This window comes from Gymnogyps californianus, chromosome 3 (assembly GCF_018139145.2).
Source record: "Gymnogyps californianus isolate 813 chromosome 3, ASM1813914v2, whole genome shotgun sequence".
NCBI lineage: Eukaryota > Metazoa > Chordata > Aves > Accipitriformes > Cathartidae > Gymnogyps > Gymnogyps californianus.
In genome coordinates this window covers 60,210,978-60,230,529 of record NC_059473.1, presented here as the reverse complement: position 1 = coordinate 60,230,529, position 19,552 = coordinate 60,210,978, and the positions used below count along the sequence as shown (strand labels likewise).

Sequence of the window (19,552 nt, the reverse complement as noted above, 5' to 3'; positions counted from 1 at the left end):
ACGTCTGAAATCTCTGGCTGCACTAGATCTTCAAGGCCTCTGCATTAGTAGTGCCTTGATTCTCATCTCCAGCCTTCCCTTTATGTTCTTCCCACTACCCATGGTTATGTTCCCAGAGTTTAATCTCCAGTTCTGCACAGGCTCAGTGATAATTAGACCACTCACAGGATGAAAACAGATCTGGAAATACCCTTTTTTTGTTTGCTTGGGGTTTTTTTAGGCTAAAGTGTGTATTAAGCTAAGCTATGACCAAAAGTGTGACAACGAAGCAGATAAAGAACTCTCCTTGTTGGGTAAAATAGACTAAACTCCTTCAAAGCAAATGCCTTTCTAGAGTCCTAGAAGACAGGATTCCTTTAAAAAAAACCCACACTATACCGACTCCATTCACATAAAAGATGCCTCTTCCAGGTGAAAGATACAAACTTTATCTGTCCACAAAGCTCTTCAGATTTCTTATTTTGTCAACAATGAACATTCACCTGTCCCTGCATGCTCTTCCACTGAAGCGTTTAAGCATGTTCATTACAAACATGACCCCAGTGTCTAGGAGAGAATCTCAGTAGTGCTGCTGCTGATAACGTTTTGTTCAGGAAAAAATACTCTAGTGGTAACCAAGACTCAAAATTATGGTTGCTCAAGACTTGAAAAATCAGCTCTTACGTTTCTTAGTCATCCTATTTTTCTCTCACCGGGGTAAACAAAAGGCACTGAGTAGCATTTACCACACTGCTGCACTCCCTACCCTTCTTGAGATTTGCAGCCATGATATAAAGCTCACTGAAGGCAACAGAAGAAGTCTGACCGATTTTAATGGACTTCTCATCGCGACTAAACAAGATCAAATGTGCTGTCTCTTTGCTATAAAGAGAATTTCAATGACAGCTGAAGAATTCCTCTATATTAGCAAGACAAAAAAAGTGATTTCCTCAAAGAAAAGTAAAAATGTCTTTTAATTCATTTCAGTAATGCTTTCCTGGTTTTACCATTAAATATCTGGACAAGCTTATGAAACAATTAAGGGTGTGCAGCACTATACAAGGCAGCTTAACAACTAGCTACTCTCTATAGGGGATTTCCACTGTGGCCACCAAATAACTGGAAACCAATTTAAAAGAAGAGGAAGTGGAGGGAGGTATCTAGAGGAGGATATGGAAAGTTAACTTTTTAATCTAGTAACTGCTTTGTATTAAATATAGATGGAGCTAATCTGCCTATTTTATGTATAAACTGCAAAATAAACTGAGGATTCAGAGTGATAGTTTATAGTCTCTTCCAAACTCTAGAAAATTACTTCAAACTGGTAGTAGAAATGCATTTAGCTTAAGACCAATACCTTGCCTTACATTTCCCTTACATTATTTAAACTTCATTTTGGCATCTTAAGAGGGAGTGAAGTAGTGCATTAATCTTGTATTGGCATAAAGTAAAATTTCATCCAAATCCTCACCCTTTGTGCAGGGATATATATCATCCAGCACAGCTGTTGATTCATTTCCAAAACTATCTTTCTTTGCCTACATAATAATATTTTTCATCAAAGGTGGAAATATAGCTAAACCATTTGGTTTAGAAAGATTCTGATGAATAGAATGGACTATGATGGAGTATTTTGATATAAAAATTGTACCAATATAGTAAAAGAAAGATTGTTTCCTGTTTCCTGGAAAACAAAACCAAGGTGACATAGTAAAAGAAAAAATAACTAATTTAAAGTAAACAAATTTGGATTTCTGACCACATTTAAACAATTCCTGACAATGTTATTAATGCTTTTTGCTTTTTAAATTTATATAAAACATGACTTCAAATTATTCATCAATCCAGGTTCCTCTCTCATGTAGTATGAGGCAAAAAAATCATGATTAGGAAACTGTCAAGAAACTGGCTATACTACACCAAAACACAGCACCTTCAGCAACTTGTTATGATGTACTGGTTCAGTATTGAGTCAGGGGAAGGAGTTCTATCTACAGTTCAGAAACTAACGACTGTTCCTATGCTTTGCTGTTCTCATCTTTGTCACACTACCACTGGCCTACCCTGAGAATCCATTTTGCTAAATACAGGAAGGGAAATCCTGACTACATGAAGTATAACACAAAATTCCCATCAATTTCATTGCTACCAGGACTTCATCCAATGTTTTCATTCCACCAGAGGCTTTGTTTCATTAATTGTTTAAAGCAACAGATACACACAAAACCAGCACGCATCCACTGGATAACCAGTGTAAAGCAGCATTTACCCAAACCAGTAAAATCTCTTACCCATGAGCGTAACAAACGGTGCATTTCCAAAGGCAGGGATTCAGGCAGATGCGGCATTCAGAGCACACTCGATGACTGCACCCATTGCATACTGCACCTCTGTTTATCAATAACCCAAGTGATTTCTGACAGCGAGCGCAAGATCTCTCCTGGTATTCATGGCTTACATTTCTTGCCCCTTTCCACCGAAGCTGCTGCAGCTGCAGTTTCAGTTTCCTAATCCCCCAGGTTAAAAAAAAAAAAAAAAAAAAGATAAAAAAATTAAATAGACCAAACACCCCATGTGAGTCACAGGCTAATACCCTGGTTGTGGAATATTATTACTAGTGGGCGATATGCCCTCAAGTTTGACCTTAGTTGAGCACTGTCTGAAGGCGTCTACACACAGCATTTTTGCACTGCGACCGTATGTGCAACCACAACTGCACATACAGAGTAATAGTCTAATATAAATGGGGTTCTGTTCATGTCAGTTATGCATGCTCAGGGCAGGGCACCGAGATTGTGTATGCAAGTGATTATGTATTCACATACAAAAACTGAGACTAAATGGTGCTCCCTTTCATTTGATGATGTTTTTATCATATTTATCCAAGAATCAAATCTTCCATCAAGTAAAAATAATTGTAACAAATACATCATCTAAAAGTCAAATAAAAACCACATCAGACCAAAATATCAAAACCTCTCCCTTTCACTAACTTTGCTTCCATTACACGTACCAATAATCAAGATCTATGTTTTTGTTAGCTACATCATCAAGAGTTGTCAGAGATTTTCTAACCAATTCAGACTTTCTTTATAACCCTTTACTTACTTTTCACAATCATTTAATATGTCCAGTAATGCTTACATACATGTTTGCTGTAAACAAAGTTTAAGTTTCTACATTTAAGAGACTAAAAATTTCTAACTTAGCAACACAAATACCCTGTTTTACATGGGGATGCAATGTGACAAAGCAGGGTACAAGCTGCAAGGAAATCCTTGCTCTAGCCCTGATATAAAGCAAATAAAATGCTGGAGGATTATCCCTTATCCTTCACAACTGAGATACTTGCATAGTGTGAAATAATTAAACAGAATCCTTCTCCTAACCAATGACACCTATTGACACTAGTAACAACCTCTGAGACAGTGTGGTACACTTGCTACCTGCTGTATGTGAGAAGGGACAGTGATGGATTCAGCAGGTATCCAATGATTCTTAACTCCAGTCTTAACACAACATAAGTTAAATAAGCCAGCCAAAGATCTGAACATGTTCTGTGTTACCAGGACTATATAGGCACACGTAGGAACATGATGAGAATGCCATAAAGCCTTCATAGAAAAAATACAGGCAGCAACTGAATTTTCTATGAAGGCTAGAAGTAAAACTCATCAAGTAGATTATTCACTGAACAGTATTTGCTCATCTTTACTGTAGAGTAGTCAATAGTATGGTAAATCCAAGAGGCTCTGGATAAGCCTTCATTTTCCCAAAGAATAAAAAGGCATTTGCTAACAAGAAGTAAAAAAAAGGAATACATTTGGAAGGACAAAGAGGAAGAAGAGTACTTCTGAGAAAAAAAGGAGCAGAAATACAGGAATAGGGGAATGGCAGGTACCTTATTCTTTCCTCCTCTGTTTTTCTCACCATCTGGTCACGGTACAGGACTTCCAGAACAGCCTCTCGTTCCAATTCCTTAAGGAAGTTTAGATTAAATTCACAGGCCATTTTCCCCAAACTTCACTTGTTTTGTAGACTCCTGTCCTATGGTTCTACTACATCCAGAATGATGGATACTACTTTATAGAGTATAACGTGGCCTGAGTGTTTACGAAGTGCCTGTGCTCTTACTTGATTGGTGATATGTTTCACTGTGTCATACCCTTGAAGAGAAAAATAACTGTGTTTGCCTTCACACCAGTCATCATTTAAGTCTCGGGTACTCAGGGAATATGAACAGTTAGCAAGGTCACAGCAGCCTTGTCTTTTTCACATGAAAGAACTTCTTGTTCTTTTCTTTTTTCTTTTTTTGGTGAGAGTGGTTCCAAAAGAGATGAGAGCTTGCAGCAAGGTCCCAGATGGGGCTTAAACTGTCACCAGATGGAGGGACAATTCAACAAGAGATGGTGTAAAGGAGGGGGGGGGGGAATGGTTTTTTTTATTTGGTCTTGTAGATTTGGGATTTCCAGGCCTAGGGAAAAAAAGAATACATGTTACTATCTCTTCTCCTCACCTCTTCAAGACATTTCAAATAGTATGTGAAGACCACATTTTGCTATACTCAGACCTTTCATGCACTAATTCAGATACAGGAGAGGTTTTAAGACAGTCCCGTTCTTCAGACAGTCTCACCATATTGTCCATTAACACTCAGCCATGTACCTTCACATTTTTTGTACAGTCAACATAAAATAACCAATAAAGAAGCTTAAGTTAGTTTTTAACACAGGCCTACAGGCCCCATGACTGGAAAAGTCATACTAGTTGAGACAAAAATGCCCCTTTCTAATCTCATCTTACTGAAAAGACAAAACATCACAAGCCTAAGAGGAAAGAGGGAAAGACACCCTCTAAGAGTCACTTCTATCAATTACCTATGTCTATTAAGCCTAGATAAACAGTTTAATACCCAGTAATGCTATTAGCTTTGTTAATACACACAAACACTAAAGAGTTAAGATAGATATTCTTTCCAGCTCAGTATACTAACAATTTTGGCCCCAAACTGATGATGTTAATGTACAAATATATGAGAAGTATAAAATTAAAACAGAATCACAACTGCATTTTGGATATATTCTGTGACCTTCACTTTCGTAAAACTCCCACTAAAATAGAAAATAATTTTAATATACTTTGCAGCAAAGTAGAGAAAGAAAATGATTATTCAATCTAATTCAGCTTACACACCATAATCAGTTTTAATACTATTGTCTAGTGTCTAGTGTGTATTACAAGAAATGTAAGAGAGTTCCACTTATGGTACACCAAACATTAAAGATGTGTATATGAAAACTGGTTAAGTGTTTCAAACTTAGTCTGAACTAAATACATACAGTCAGGCTCTAGGTAGAAGGTCTAGACACTAGGACAGAAGGGTAAAGCTTTCCCAAAGCAGTTTCTGATGCTTCACTGATGGATCTCAGCTGAGAATCTGACCAACTGTCTCCATTGCTGGCTCATTATTTTAAAATACTGTGAGTTTTAAGTTTAAAAAAAGCAACACCACCAAAACTTCAGATACATAGTGACAATGTATTTTTGTCGGTGCAGGGAATTACTTCACATATAGCTTGCCCCAATTAAGTTACTTAATTTCCCACAAAAAAAGCAGGAGGTGGTAATTTGTATTTATAAACAGTATGCATTCCATTCTTTTATATTTTTTCATGAAACCCTTCAACAGACAGCAAAAGGACAAAGCATTTCACAGAAGAACTGTTAACAAAGAAAAAAAAGATTGGTTTCCTGTGGAAGCAAAAGAGACAGAGATAGGCATAATCATATTTTATTTCCTTACCAACTGCAATTTCACAGGAAATTACTCAGTTGAAACCTAAAAAGCCTGAGTAATTTTTAAACACAATATATGTCATTTTCAAAGGCCCCTGCATCCTTCACCTGCTTTCTTCTTTTACCTCAAGAATACCTCCCAGGACTGACGAGCATGTTTAGAGCCTTCAACTCCATTTAAGTCAATACAATCTGAAAGAGCAGTCAGTACAAACTCGGGGACCTCTGCACTATACAGTATACCAAAACACCCATTACAGCATAAGTTACATTTTCTATAAACTCCTAGGATTTCCAAAGGCTAGCATATCTACAATGTCATCAGAAAATCCTGCTGAAGCATCAGTAAAAGCTAGCAAATTCATGAGAGTCATTACTAGGTGGATCCAATAAAACCGCTCTAGTGATCTTAAAGAAAATATATGAATGTGTTACAGAGCTATTAAGAACGTGCCACGGTAAAACAGTTACTAAGAGAAACATCTGCAGTTAAGCAAGGAGAGAAATAGTTGCTATTTGATATCTCCTTCAAGTTCTTTAAAAAAGGACTACCCCCCCCTTCTTCACAGAAGAGTACAAAGTTTTCTATATTTCAAGCCTGTTTTGGGAAATGGGTTTCAGATGACATCTCAGTGTATGAAAAATATTGAGGGCATACAGAATCTTATTTAGAGATGTATATAAATTTTTTAAAAGTTGCATTTTCAGCTATTCAAGCTTGCACAAGTTTAAATGGTGTGAGCGAAGGAACAGCTTGGAGCCTCCCCTTGTTTCCACTTTGTCTTGCTCACAGCTGTTCCCCCCGGGAGACATGGGTTCTGCCCCAGCCAGGGCAGGATTCCTCAGAAGGGCATTCGACCTCAGTCCATCAGTGGTACTGCAAACACCATCACCAAAACTCGTTGGTCTATTGCTACACTTCATACCCTATTTGCAGTGATAAATCATAAGCACTGAATCTAATGCCAGCAGTAGACTGCCAACAGGGACTAGGATGGAAAGACTAGGATCATCTTCTGGCACCAAACAACAGAAAAAACTTACTGCAGAGCGAAGTGCCAAGGGCCCTACGTCCTACAGTATCTCCACTATGCAGAGAGGGAAAAAGCCACCGTGGGTCTCTCACCGCTGGGCAAGATCATGACACGCTGCAGACAACAGAGCTTAAAATACTTCATGTAGCCAGCAGCTCTATCAATATTGCACCTGGACATTCCTACAGTTGTTTTGGGGTTTTTTTAATCTTCATGAAGATTTAAGCTCTGATAATCATGGTCTGTCAATTTTTCTTGCACATTCAAAGATAACTCAAAATCTAGCTTAACGATGAGGTAGCTTTAAGAATAAATAAAGTATTATAACCCCCAAAATGGGAGATAATCCTTGTGCCCCACAACAGACTTGAACTCATAATCATTTCACAGAGGTGTTCAAATTGGACTGAAAAGCTCTCTACCATTGTAAAAGAAGAGCATTTCTAACACTGAAGCTGTCTGATTAGTTTTTTGGCAGTAATAAAGAAGTAGTGTTTTCAGTAATGACCCTCCTTGACAGGAAAAAACAATCTTAAAAACCTTCACAGATGCCCTCCTTTCACGTTGACCCATTAAATCCAGCTAGCTAGCTGTTTTACACAGTCAGCTAACCTCAAAGCCAAACATGTTCCATGTAAAACCAAAAGCAACAGCAACCTTTTTAGGAAAATACCATGACACTTCTCCCTTTTCACCACAAAGCTCACATAAAATATTTTGTTCAAGCATTATTTTAAATAGTGTACTTAAAATAATCCAGTGTCAAGCACCTTCCAGATGGATCAGTAGCTTTTTGAAAATATCTTGTGAAGTCTCAAAGCCATCATAAAGGAGATGGGACGACCAACGTAGTCACGCATTAGGAGAGGGAGACATGCATGCACACAGTGCAATCTCAGAAGACCGTGCTTTTTTCTTTTATATCAGGCTAAAATAGTATGTAGCTATGTAACTGAAGATCAATCAAAAGGCCTACCTAAGACAAGATTAAGTTTGCAAAAGGTAGCTTATTTTTTAAGTTTTTGAACTTAGAAATGCCTGACTTAGCAAACTTTTTCTCAAAGCAATTTTGCATGTAATTTATTATTCATCTCCTTTCAGATCCTTAAGCATTAGCAAAATAATGACAATTAAATAAGTATAAATAAACTGATCTTCTAAAGTCACAGCCTTCATTGACTTGAGATAATTGGATTACTTCATCCATTAACCCAGAAGATGGATGTAATACATCAGTAGCTAGGACACAGATTAAGAAGGTTCAGAGTAGAAATGATCAGAATACCTACTGTAATTTGTGGCTATTTTCTATTCTGCAGAGGCCAGTCACATAAATTTATTCTTAGTTAAGAAAATTACAAGTGTTATTTTATACTCCCTGGCTGCAACAGTTTAATTTTCACATCCTTGCATACACTTATATTACTTGCAAATTACTTCTAAGTTTTTTGATAATGTTTTACCAATGTTATGTCTTGTGATTTTAATAACATCCCACCCCAGCACTTAAAGTAAACAAAAAAAACCCAAAAAACAACACAAACACTTACGTTCCAGTTGTGGTCTTTCCATGAAATCTTTGCCGTTTAAAAAACACCATCCCAGTAAGTAAAAATGTATCCCCCTGTGCAATGTCATGTAGAATAGATTAGAATGATGTCCTTACCTTTTCAGCAGCCATCAAAGAAAGATACGTGGAAGTAAACTGCTTTAAGAGATGAATAGCACTCTTATTATTTATTTATCTTTCCTTAAAGAAAACTGGTGGCTGTTCTCCACCCCCTTTCCTTCCTTTGAGCACCGAAATTAGACTGACGTATGTACAGAGGAGCATCCCCAAAACAGCTAAAAGCAAATGCACTCAATGAAGAGCTCTAGTGTTACAACAGCTTTTGCCAAGTCTCTGGTTTTGTTACCAGCAACAGCAACTAGCAATCAAAGAGAAGTTATTCATTTTTCTAACATTAAAAAGAGACTCAGCACAAGAGACTATAAAAGCTGACTGATATCATCAAAATATGCTGTCTTTGAGCCACACACAGGAAGAGAAGTGGCTTTGAGTTCTACATCATTTCTTTTTCTGATACTTAGATGTGAAAATACTACTAACCTCAATGTCCCCAGGACTCACACAGAAAACTCCGCTTGTATCGTAAACAGTTATTTCCTGGAAACAAAACAGTTTTCTATTCAGGTCTGAATGACAAAGCAATTAGTATAGATAAAAGTTCGAAAGAATTCATTTTTTATGCATCTGTGAAAAGAAAAAAATTATTTTACCTCACAACTGGAAATCTGATCTCAGATCACAATTAAAAGTTAAAATATTATTTGGATTGGATATCCCAATTCAGTCTATTACAGAACCAAGTGTGAGTAATGAAGTTCAAAATTACATCCAAATTATTTCAAAGTCTGGGAAAGAAGAGAGGCTGCTCTTTCAGGTCAATCTCCTTTCTTGTTCCTGGCTCTACCAGATAAACTGCATGTACAATGCAGAAGTCCCTCTTAGTGTTTTGGGTGTTTTAAGAAATATTATTTTTAGTTAAAATTAAACAAAGCACTGCAATTCTATTCACATGGCAAAATTAAACAGCCTGCAATTTTATAACCTCATTAAGTTAAATAGGTTCGAACATTTCCACCTGTGTATGTCAAGTTTAATCACCTTCTTCAACTGTATCACTGAAGAGAAAGTAACTGTTAGTGGGGCAGAGAGCTATGCTCAACAAAGAATATTTGGATGATTTGGGCCTTTATTTCAGGCAAAACTTTAACTAAATGAAAGACTAGAAATAACCTGAGGATTGTAACTACCCACAGCAACAGATTTGTAGTATTACAAATCCAGGCTGAGGAACATTAGCCCTACCACTGGCTTTCCCCTAATATTTAACCAAAGCCTTAATTGCCACACTTTTAACTCGTATTTTTCCCTCTCACCCTTGGACATGGAAAACTGCTGCAGTATTTTATACATGCTAAGAATATAACCAAGTTATAACCTTTTATTCTTTTGTCTAAACAAGCACCGCTTGTTCAGCCTTCCTGTACTCCTCACTTTTTTGTCTCTGCTTTCTGGCCGGTGGGAGCAGCGAGCGCAGGGCTCAGAGAGGGGCAAAGGGTGAGCTTAGCAGCCAGCCACAGTCCTACCATATCCCAGTGGGACAGGTAGAGCAGGTGGAGCCTGCAGGGTGCCCACACAGTCCCAAAGTGAGGTGACCAGTCAGGGTCATCTTCTTCAGGAGAAACAGGAGGCAGGGCCTGACATGGGACTGGAGACAAGGTGAAAATGTAGGGTCGAGGTCCACTGAAGAGACAGCCCTGGAGCAGAGGGTGCAGGGGTGGAGGCCACAGCTGAGGCTGGTCAGCACAGCTGAGGCTGTAACTCCCTCAACCTTCTTGAAATACAACACGTAAAACCGGACACAGTATTCCTTGTGAGGCCTTGTTGCAGAGAGTGCAATAGGAATGCTGCTTCCCACATCCTGCAAGCTATACGACCATTTACACATCCCAGTATGGCATCTCCTTTTTTTAACAGAACTGTATGACAAATTGAGGTAAATCATACCTAATACATCCCCCTACTCTCTTGTCTATGGAACGGCTACCAAGTGAGCTGGTCCTGCCCTGTCTGCATTTATAGAGCTGGTTATTCCTGCCTCTGTATAGGCCTTTGCACTTGCCCTCAGTAAGTTATTTTCTCCTTCATTCAGACTATTTCTCCAGTTCATCCAGGCCACTCTGAACCTGAACAGCATCTTCCACCGTCTAGAGCAGCTCTCAGAGGCTATCATCAGTAATTTGGGCAATCTGTAAACACTGCACACACACACAAAATCCATAAACTTTGAAAAGTGTGCCCTTTAATTTCATTGTCCAGATTCTGGCTGCTAAAAATAATGGGATCTGCTTAGAACTGTAGGAATTCAGATATTCTTCCTGTCTTTCCATCTTTTTTTTTTTTTTTTCCAGTTCCTGGGCATACATGACATACTCAGGCCGCCTTTTCAAGCTCTGTTTCCAGAAACAAGATGCATATCCTCCTTCCCAGCGAAGGACCTCTCGGATCCACCTCTCCGCAGGCACGCCCACTGAACACAAACGCTAAGCTATCTGTATGAAAAACACAACCGTGACAAGCAGCCTTCTCTCTCTCTCTCAGCCCCTGCCTTTGGGGCCTTTGACAACGCCATGGCGGTCCCACCACCCCGCCGAGCGGCGTCTCCCCGCCCCGGCCCCGGCCAGGCGCCTCCGCGCTGTCGCTATGGGAACCGCTGCCACCTTGGAGGGCGCTGGGCAGGCCGAGCTCCGTAGAGGCAGCTGACGCAGCGACGCCAGCGCTCCCCGTTGCTACGCGCCCGAGACGCGGAGAGCGCATTGCGCAGGCGTAAAGAGAGCGGGAGGGGCGGTGCGGTGCCGTGCAGGAGTGCGCAGGCGCACTGCCAGCCGGGCGGGCGGGGACGCGCCGGGCTGCACGGAACCCAAGCAGAGACGGGCGCGAGGCGCGCAGGCGTAGAGGGCCGAGCGGCTCCGGTGGTCGGGCCCCGCCGCCCGCGGGCAGCACTGCGCAAGCGCCTGGGGCGCCGTAGCCCGGCGCGGGCGGGGGCGCGGAGCCGGAGGCGCAGGCGCACTGCGAGCAGCGGCCGGCGCGTGGGGCGCAGCGGTGAGGGGGCGGTGCCGGGGTGTCGGTTGCGGCGTGAGGGGCTCCACCGGGACGATGGACGACTTCCAGTCGGGGGAGGAGGTAACGGACCGGGGCGGGGGGCAGGGGGAGGGCAGCTTCGGGGCTGCCCTGGCTTCTCCTTTCAGGGCCGGCGGAGGGTCTTAGGCGATACCTGTCCGCCCCGGACCCCACCCGTCGGTCTCCCCTGGGTGAGCCCGGGGCCGTTGGGACCCCCCCGCCCCGCATCGCCCCGACCCCCTGCCGTGCTCCCCCGGGGTGATGCCGAGGGTTGGCGGTGTCTCCGAGCCGCGCGTCCGGGGCAACGGTTGGAGACAGGCCCAGCCTTTGTTCCTGCCGCCCGGCCGCGCGGGGTGCTGCCCCCTCCCGGGCGGGCCCGAGCCGTCCCGGGAGCTCGCCGTCCCTCTGGCGGTGTGAGCAGATCTGGTTACTGGCCTTGCCGGTGGGCTAGCCCCTTGTCTGCGTTTCGGGTGTTCGCAGGGCTCCTCTTCCCTGGCGTCGACCTACGCCTACTTCTCTCCTGAAAGTTGCCGCTGCACATCACTTAAGAGAAAATGCTCGAGGGGTATCGTGGCTTCTGGCTTCACCAGCAGGATGAAGCAGTGTGCTGTGGTAGAAGGTTTGCTGGTCCGGTTTAGGTCAGCGTGAGGAAGACTCAAATAAGCTATTTTTGTGCGGAAAGAAGAGTTCAAGCAGATAGTCTGCATGTTGCAGGCGCATTAATGAGACAGCTATCCCATTATACCCTATTAATGAAGATACAAAGTCGGATAAATCAAGGGTCTTTTTCTTTATCATGCTAAATGACTACCCAGCAAGTGTTGCTCTTGCAGAGGGACAGTTTTTCTGAGCTGTGGCAATTTGCTGCATTGTTCTTAAACAGCTGCCTTGTGACTTGGTTAGACAATAGCAAAGCAGTGTGAGGGGTGAAGGTGTGTCAGGCTTGTGCTATTCTAAAAGCCTTGTCCTGATTGCTGGGCCTGGCCTGTGTTATACAGTTACAGGTATTTTTTTTTTTTTTTAAATATAATTAACATACTCGAACATCATTGTTACAGCTGTTGTCAAATACGTCTTCAGAATTACTAAAAAATAATACTGCTTTGCAGTTTGCATTTGTTGCCTGGGAGCAGCCCTTTTAAACAAGGTATTGGACACATCACATCTGCTTTCCTTGTGCCAGGGGGTAACGCAGGGAAATCATAAAGCTTCTGAATTTTTTTCCCTTTATTTTTTAATACAAGAAGTGTTTATATCATCTTATTAAAAGATGGACTAGTAGTGTTGTATTTATTTGGCAGCTCAGTTATAGCACGTAAATCACGAAGCTGGATATCAGAACTTTATGTTCTGTTTTGTCATGCATCTAAACCCATGTACGCTCTCATCCCAAGAAAGGAAGAAGGTCAAGAAGTAACAGCAACTCTAGAACCAAATTCTCAAATCTACCTATGGCTCTTTCCCACTTGTTTCAGTACAAATTAGATATCTGAATACCTGTGAGAACTTGGGTTGGATTGAATTCAGTTTACTTTGGTGAATTGGGTTTGTGCTCACTCAGAGGCATTTCTGAGCAGAGATCTAGACTTTGTGAAGAAAAAACTGTATGTGGTTTATCATCTTGCCTGACAGCATGCTTCATGTCTGCCAGCATGTCTGGCATGCGTATCCTTAACTTATGCTCTATGGGAAAGAGTATTTTGATAATTGTAGCTCTTATTTGGTTAAATACACTGGTGCACCTTAAAATGTAAGCACCCGTAAAATTTAGTACCATGAAAACAAATGAGGCATATTAAAATTAAATCAAAGTCAAGAAGCTGAAAATAAAAGCCAGTTTGCCACAGCACATAAAAAGATTTTAAAAATGCGAGCAGGTTGTTGCCTCCAAATAGTTAGAGAAGAGGCATTGCCTGCCTGTCTCCTGGGGCTTGGTGTTTCTTCTGTTGTGGAGAACACTCAGCTGCTCACATGTTTCTGAATGTCACATGTCATTGAAGCTGGGTAGACTGTTCACATTCTGACCAAAGGTTTATGAATATAATGTTGAAATTCTCCTGAGCAGGTGTAACTTCGTCCTGCCTGAACACCTGAATTACGCTGTTACTCGTGTTTGCCACCCAGAGAAGCTGACAGACCCCCCAGTGAAAACTCAGTCAACATATGCTTGATTAGGTTAATTTTCAGTCTTCTGAAATTAATTAGTTTGCTGTTACGTGTGTTTCTTTTGTCTGATTCCTTTCTTCTGGTTTGTGAGGTGAGGCTATGAGATACCAGTAGTAAAAATGCCGTGCCTGGCTCGCTGCCGCGCCATGCGGGATCCTGCCTGTTAGCGCTCCCTGGCTGTTTGAATGGCTGCGGGGGGTGGCGGGCTGCCCCCAGCAGTGGTGGCAGCTTGTTTTAACCACCTTACATGGGAGGCAGCAATAGCTGAGGGGCTAAAACAGGAAAACATACTAGCCATACAAGTCAACAGGTAGTAGTTTTAAGATTAGTAAAATGTTGGGGCCTTCTCTGTCCCCATTCCACATGCTTAATCTCTACTCCCCAGAGCCTGAGAGAAGGCTGAAGGTGGTGGGAAGTCCAGCGAGCTAGATTTCCCCTTTGGTTTCCAAGGGGCAGTTGTTTTCTTATCCCCAGCTGAGATTGTCATGACAGCTTTTCCTTGAGCTGTGAATTGATGTTTTGTCCGCATCAGTGCCCTGGAGATGTCGGTTTCATTTAACTGTAGGCTGTGTCTGCACACTGAGGTTATCTCTGCAACCCCACTGTGAATTGTGGATGTCAGCGCTTATTGTAAAATGAGAATATATATGTACAGAAGTGCTATACATATTATTTTAAAATACTTTCAAGTTAGAATTTGAAAACTTTGGCTCAAAAGGCCAGCCAATATTAGTTCATCTGTTACTTTTCATTACTTTGCTAAGAATGTTAACTTGACTGGTTTCAGGGAGCCAGAGTACATATGAGCAAATAAAGGAAGACTTGGTATCTTCTGACTTGCAAGAAATCTGACAAGCATGAATTAAGCTTCTAGTGCATGTTCTTAACAAAGCTTGAACTCTGTAAACCGAAGAATGTGTCCACTGATTATTTAAAATTCTACTTTTCTTGTAGACTTCCTTTGTTGTTGATGAAGTCAGTAGCATCATTAAAGAGGTAAGCTAACATTTTCATTTTGTTGGTGTGAAAGTATAGTGTGTTGTATGCTGTGTGCTAAAAGGCATTCAACAAAATCTGGTAACTGATATGTAATGGATTTCTAGATAGGTTGCTATCAAAGTATAGATAATTGTTGATTTAACCAATGTACATACTTTAAGTGGAAACGATACCTAGCTTTAGTTGTGGTATGTATTACAAATCCAAAAGGTAATTAAGGTAATTTCATATGCTTCTGTCTGGTTGCAGTGTATCCCTATTAGAATTTCTAGGGGGATGTTTTACGTTAAACCCTATAGAGACAGATTTTATGTTTCAGTAACATATAGGGTTTTTTTATAGGCTGTCTGCATATGCATGTTACTGTGTTCTTTTGAGATGCTTTTCCTCCAAAATGACTTCGTGTTTGTTTGAAATGATTGAACTATTCTTGTTGCTAAGAAACATGAATTTCCTGTCTTGAAAATTTCCAGAGGGATTTGGTTTTTGTGTCCAGAATTCCTCTTGTAGAGTAAACTAGTGCAATCTTTTTCTTGTTGCAAAACAACTGTTTTGGTCAGACTCTGTAAATTGAATACACATGCTTTAATACATGCTCCTGTCTCTTCTGAATCTGAACTAATTTTGTGGTTATTTTTTAAGCAGTTTCTGTGAGGAAAAAATGTATCAATGAAAAACATGCAGCTTTAATGTACTTGTATCTTAAAGGGGAAACCATCCTCATAAGTAAAATGGATTATTTGGCTGAAGGCTTCTGCTCTATTAGTAACCACCAACTACATGGGTCTTTTGTTTTGAATTGGGGTTTTGTTTCCCAAAAATTATTCTGCTGAAAAATCTGAAGATCATTTCAATAGAAGAATATGTATGAACGAGCCATTGTTGTGTGCATTTTTTCAGTCTCTTCAGGACTGTTTAAATGCAAGACCCTTTTTTTAATAACTCTGGCTTCAGGACATTGGGATAGCAATTACAAATAATCAAAATACCACAAAATGAAGAGAGGATGGAATCTGTGACCATGTCTCCTATGCCTGGCTCAAACTCTGACCTGCAAGTTTTTTAATAATTGAAAACACTTCCAACAATCAGTATGGACAAGCAGTATTGAGGATTTTTTCTGTGGGTATGGGGTCTCATCTTTCGTGCTCCATGTTGGAATGGGTTAATGGGTGCCTTGTAGATTGACAACAGTGCAGCTTATTTTACATGTTTGTCACCGATAGGCCATAGAAAGTGCGATAGGTGGCAATGCCTACCAGCACAGCAAAGTGAACCAGTGGACAACAAGTGTGGTGGAACAAACGCTAAGCCAACTCACAAAGCTGGGGAAGCCTTTCAAGTATATCGGTGAGCTCAACTTTCTCTTGTCTGTTGCAGCTGGTACAGTCAAGTGCACTGATGGGTAGGGGGCGAGGGAAGATCTTAGCAAGAACCATGTCTGTAAACTACTCATAAGCATGTATATGTGCATATGTGTGTATGTATGTACTATGCTAAGCAAAAATGTAGCTAAATGTTAATTAATGTTAGTGATAAATTAATAGAAGCTTCTCTGCTGACTAACAGTGACCTGTGTGATTATGCAAAAGAATGGTGCTGGGCTACATACAGCGAGCTCTTGCTTCTGGGACAACTCCAGTGATGGTAAGGAACACAACTGTTGGATTTTTCAACTTGCAACTTTAATGCTAGTCCCCTTAAGACTAGGCAGCATACTTTTATTTTTTGCCATAGTTTTGGAGTAATAGCATAGAGTTTGGTATTTTTTCCATTTGGCTGTGATGCTAACTCTGCTGTATATGAAATGCTTAGCTGTTGTGAAAGCTTTGTTCTTAAGGTTCTTAATGTAAACAATTACAAACATGCATATAAGGGCATGCATTTAATCACTGTAACTTTCTTCTGTCTCTGAAACCCTTTTTTGTATTTGTAGGAACCTGCACTGTGAGATGGGAGAATAAGACTATGTACTGTATTGTCAGTGCCTTTGGACTTGCAATATAATTGCCTTGAAGTCATTCATCCTTCTCTTTTCTACTCCAGCACTTGATTCCATCTCTACTCAAACTGTGAATACGCTGAACAACTTCTGGTTTTAATGTACTTTTTAAGTAACTTTTTTTCAAACCTAGACATGTGAAAACATGCTGTTACATGGTTTATGTTTGTACTTAGTATACTACCAGTGTTGCCAAACTGTCTTAACACTTCAAGAACTTCTCTTCAAGGTGCTAATACTGAGATCTGCTGCAGTGTAAACACTTTCTCTAGATTTCTTTTTTAAGACCAATATAAATGAGACACCGACTTTCACACTTTGTACCCTTGGTTAGCATTAAATTATTGACATTCATAACCATTGGTGTGACTCATTTAAACTCAACTCTTTTGTTATTTTAAAACAAAAAGTTCCAATTCTTTTTAATTCTCTTCAAGGTAGTTGAGGTACATACCAGAACACAAAGCACTTCCACAATTTTGCCAAAGTCACTACAAAATTGCAAGAAAATGAGGTGATGTTTATCAGAAAGTAACTTGGCTGCATTTTTGGGACCTGTTTAATCTGATTGTATGGTATTTAGGGCATGGAACGATAACAGAAATAACTATCTTCATTGAACAAAGACAGGTAAGAAGTTTGTCACGTTCTAGAAGTGCTCAGCAAGCTATACACGGGTAATCATTCACTACTGCAGCCAATTACATGTGTTAAGTAGGTCTTGAACTTACTTACCTGCTACCTTCTAATTGATTTTGCTGATAGTGAGTGTGGTGAGTTCTGATAGTTGGTGAAACATGATCCTTTCTGAAAGGGGGAAAAAACTGCCTCAAGGCGACATGACTAAACAACAGGTGAATCAGTCTCCTGCCTTCTAGAGTGAAGTTGCAGAGGAATAACAAGTAAAACAAGTTTTGAGCATAGGCTTGGATAAGGTTTTCTCTGTCAGCTAATTAAAGAAATGGGAGCATGCTATGAATTTCAGACTCTATGAACTGCTATGCTGCTTCTGTAAGCAGTGGCTCACTGCTAGTGAAGTTGAAAGAACTACTTACAAAGCAGGTATGGGAGAGTATTCCTGGGCTAGAGTCAGTCTGAGCGACCTGCATTTGCTTATATTGAGGAAGCCCTGTCAAATGTTTTCAGAATCTGGCTCTCAACTACAGCTGTTTAGAATGAGACGACTGCTGATACAACAGTATGTTTCCACGATCGGGAAAGACGTAATACTGAAAAGTCAAATGACAGTAGAGGATTTGTTTTTCATAGTGCTAGGTGCACAGGGGTGCTCTCTGTGATTACTCAGTGTATCCAAACAGACTGTAGAAAACCCTGTGCTAGGCAAGGCTTCAACCCTCTTCCTTCCTATCCATTTCTGCTGTCAGTAGGGCAAAACAGTTGTCTTTATCAGGAGGTTTGGGCTTGGTACATTTGAGACTTTTAATATAGCTGTAAGGCTTATATATTTCTGCTAGCATGCCGGTTTCAAAACATCTCTGTGAACACATCTCCTTCATGACAAGCCACTTCTTTATTCTAGCATATGTCCTAGTGAGTGCTACAGGGCTATACTGAGTGTATATACCTTATACTGAGGAGTCTATACCTTACATTTCTGTAGCAGAGAGAGTTTTAGCACGGGTTTGACTAGAAACAGAATGCTGAGTATTCAGTGTCAGAAATGATACATCATCTGTAAAAAGAAAATATTAAGATAGATTGAATAAAGCGCCTGAAATAGTCATCAGGGTGAGAGAGACACTTGTCATGAAAAGAATAAATCTTTGATCTCTGAATTGCTAAGGAAATTTTTAATCTGGACGGTTGGATACTTTATCTCCTTTCCATCAGCATGCCAGAATAATGGTGGTAGTGTAGTACCTACTCAGCTATTTATTTACATTTAAAAGAAATAGTTTCGTGGACTTTGAGTCAGTATTGACTTCTAGAAACACTTAGCTGCTTGGTCAAGCCATTCAAACATTCCTTGTCCTTTGTTCATGTTAATAATAGCAAATCCCTTGATTTTTTTTTTGCTGTTTCTTGGTTCATGCATGTGCTGAACTGCAGAAAAAAATGTTTGAGACGCTTGTCAGTGTAAAAGCTGTATGGGAGGAAAAAACCCTGTTGCATTAAAACAGAAGTTGTGCTACAGAAAGGTAGATATAGTTTTATGTGTGAGCAATAAGGAATGCTTCTGATGTAGCAGTTTTAGGACTACAGAAAGGGGTTTAGGGGTTGTGGGGTTTTGGGTGTTCGTCCCTGCCCCTCCCCATCTTAAAAGCCCTTTAAGACAGGGCTTTTCTGTAAAATGCTATAGCCATTATGTATTACAGTCTCGATGTTGTACATTTACTGATTTTTAAATTTTAATTATCTTCAAACACCTTAGTTCTGATCACCTTTTTCAAAGACTGCTGGCCAGCTCATCTCAATGCCAAAGTAAGTACAGCGTTAGGGTGATGAGCTTGCAGAGTCCTTGCTCTAGGTAATTAATTGGCTGTAAAAAAAAATTAGCACAAACTGTGGGCTGGAGTATTCAGGAAGGTAGTCTCAACTCAGTCTCTGTTTCCTGTCTCTAGCTTACTGCCATGGCTCTTCGTTTAACTACAGCTATAGCTATCGGGGCATGTCAGCCCTGATCTGGAGGGGAGGAGGGGGAAATGGGGGGGTGGGTCATCATTTACTGTAACTAACTGCCACAAATGAGTATGACCTGTCTTCCACCATTAACTATTTTAACTAAAACCTAAAGGAAATGGCTTCAGAACTAACTGCTGCTGGTAAACGAGCACTACCATCTCTGATACTAAAGCAGGAGTAAGTTGTGTATCCATTTGTGCAGAGACGTTTACAGCCATTTTATTCAGCACACAATGAGATTTCAGT

At 40.6% G+C, this 19,552-nt stretch overlaps 2 protein-coding genes across 3 annotated transcripts in view; one reads left to right on the top strand and one right to left on the bottom strand.

Moving 5' to 3' along the window:
- Positions 1-3,990, bottom strand: part of SYTL3 (synaptotagmin like 3) — a 29,770-nt gene extending 25,780 nt beyond the window's left edge. The window contains exons 1-2 of the mRNA XM_050894357.1: positions 3,881-3,990; positions 2,271-2,486 (exon numbers count right to left, since the gene is read on the bottom strand). Of these exons, the coding sequence (XP_050750314.1) occupies positions 2,271-2,486; positions 3,881-3,990 (326 nt within the window). The remainder of the gene's footprint in view (positions 1-2,270; positions 2,487-3,880) is intronic.
- Positions 3,991-11,495: 7,505 nt separating this feature from the next.
- On the top strand, positions 11,496-17,023 carry DYNLT1 (dynein light chain Tctex-type 1). 2 transcript variants are annotated; one of them, XM_050894367.1, is made up of 5 exons: positions 11,496-11,559; positions 14,617-14,658; positions 15,888-16,011; positions 16,231-16,308; positions 16,598-17,023. In XM_050894367.1, the coding sequence occupies exons 1-5, from the start codon at positions 11,533-11,535 to the stop codon at positions 16,666-16,668; spliced, it is 342 nt and encodes a 113-aa protein (XP_050750324.1). In that variant the 5' UTR covers positions 11,496-11,532; the 3' UTR covers positions 16,669-17,023. The 2 variants fall into 2 exon arrangements, with proteins under 2 accessions (XP_050750324.1, XP_050750323.1); XM_050894366.1 differs by lacking the exon at positions 14,617-14,658 and having other exon boundaries at positions 11,533-11,559.
- The last annotated feature ends 2,529 nt before the right edge of the window (positions 17,024-19,552 follow it).

What these genes read in the sequence shown, in the direction of transcription:
- DYNLT1 (XM_050894367.1), top strand. Translation starts at nt 11,533, where the DNA reads ATGGACGACTTCCAGTCGGGGGAGGAG. An exon ending in ACTTCCAGTCGGGGGAGGAG is followed by an intron (nt 11,560 to 14,616) that starts GTAACGGACCGG and finishes CTTTTCTTGTAG; the next exon opens with ACTTCCTTTGTTGTTGATGA. An exon ending in GAAGCCTTTCAAGTATATCG is followed by an intron (nt 16,012 to 16,230) that starts GTGAGCTCAACT and finishes GCTGACTAACAG; the next exon opens with TGACCTGTGTGATTATGCAA.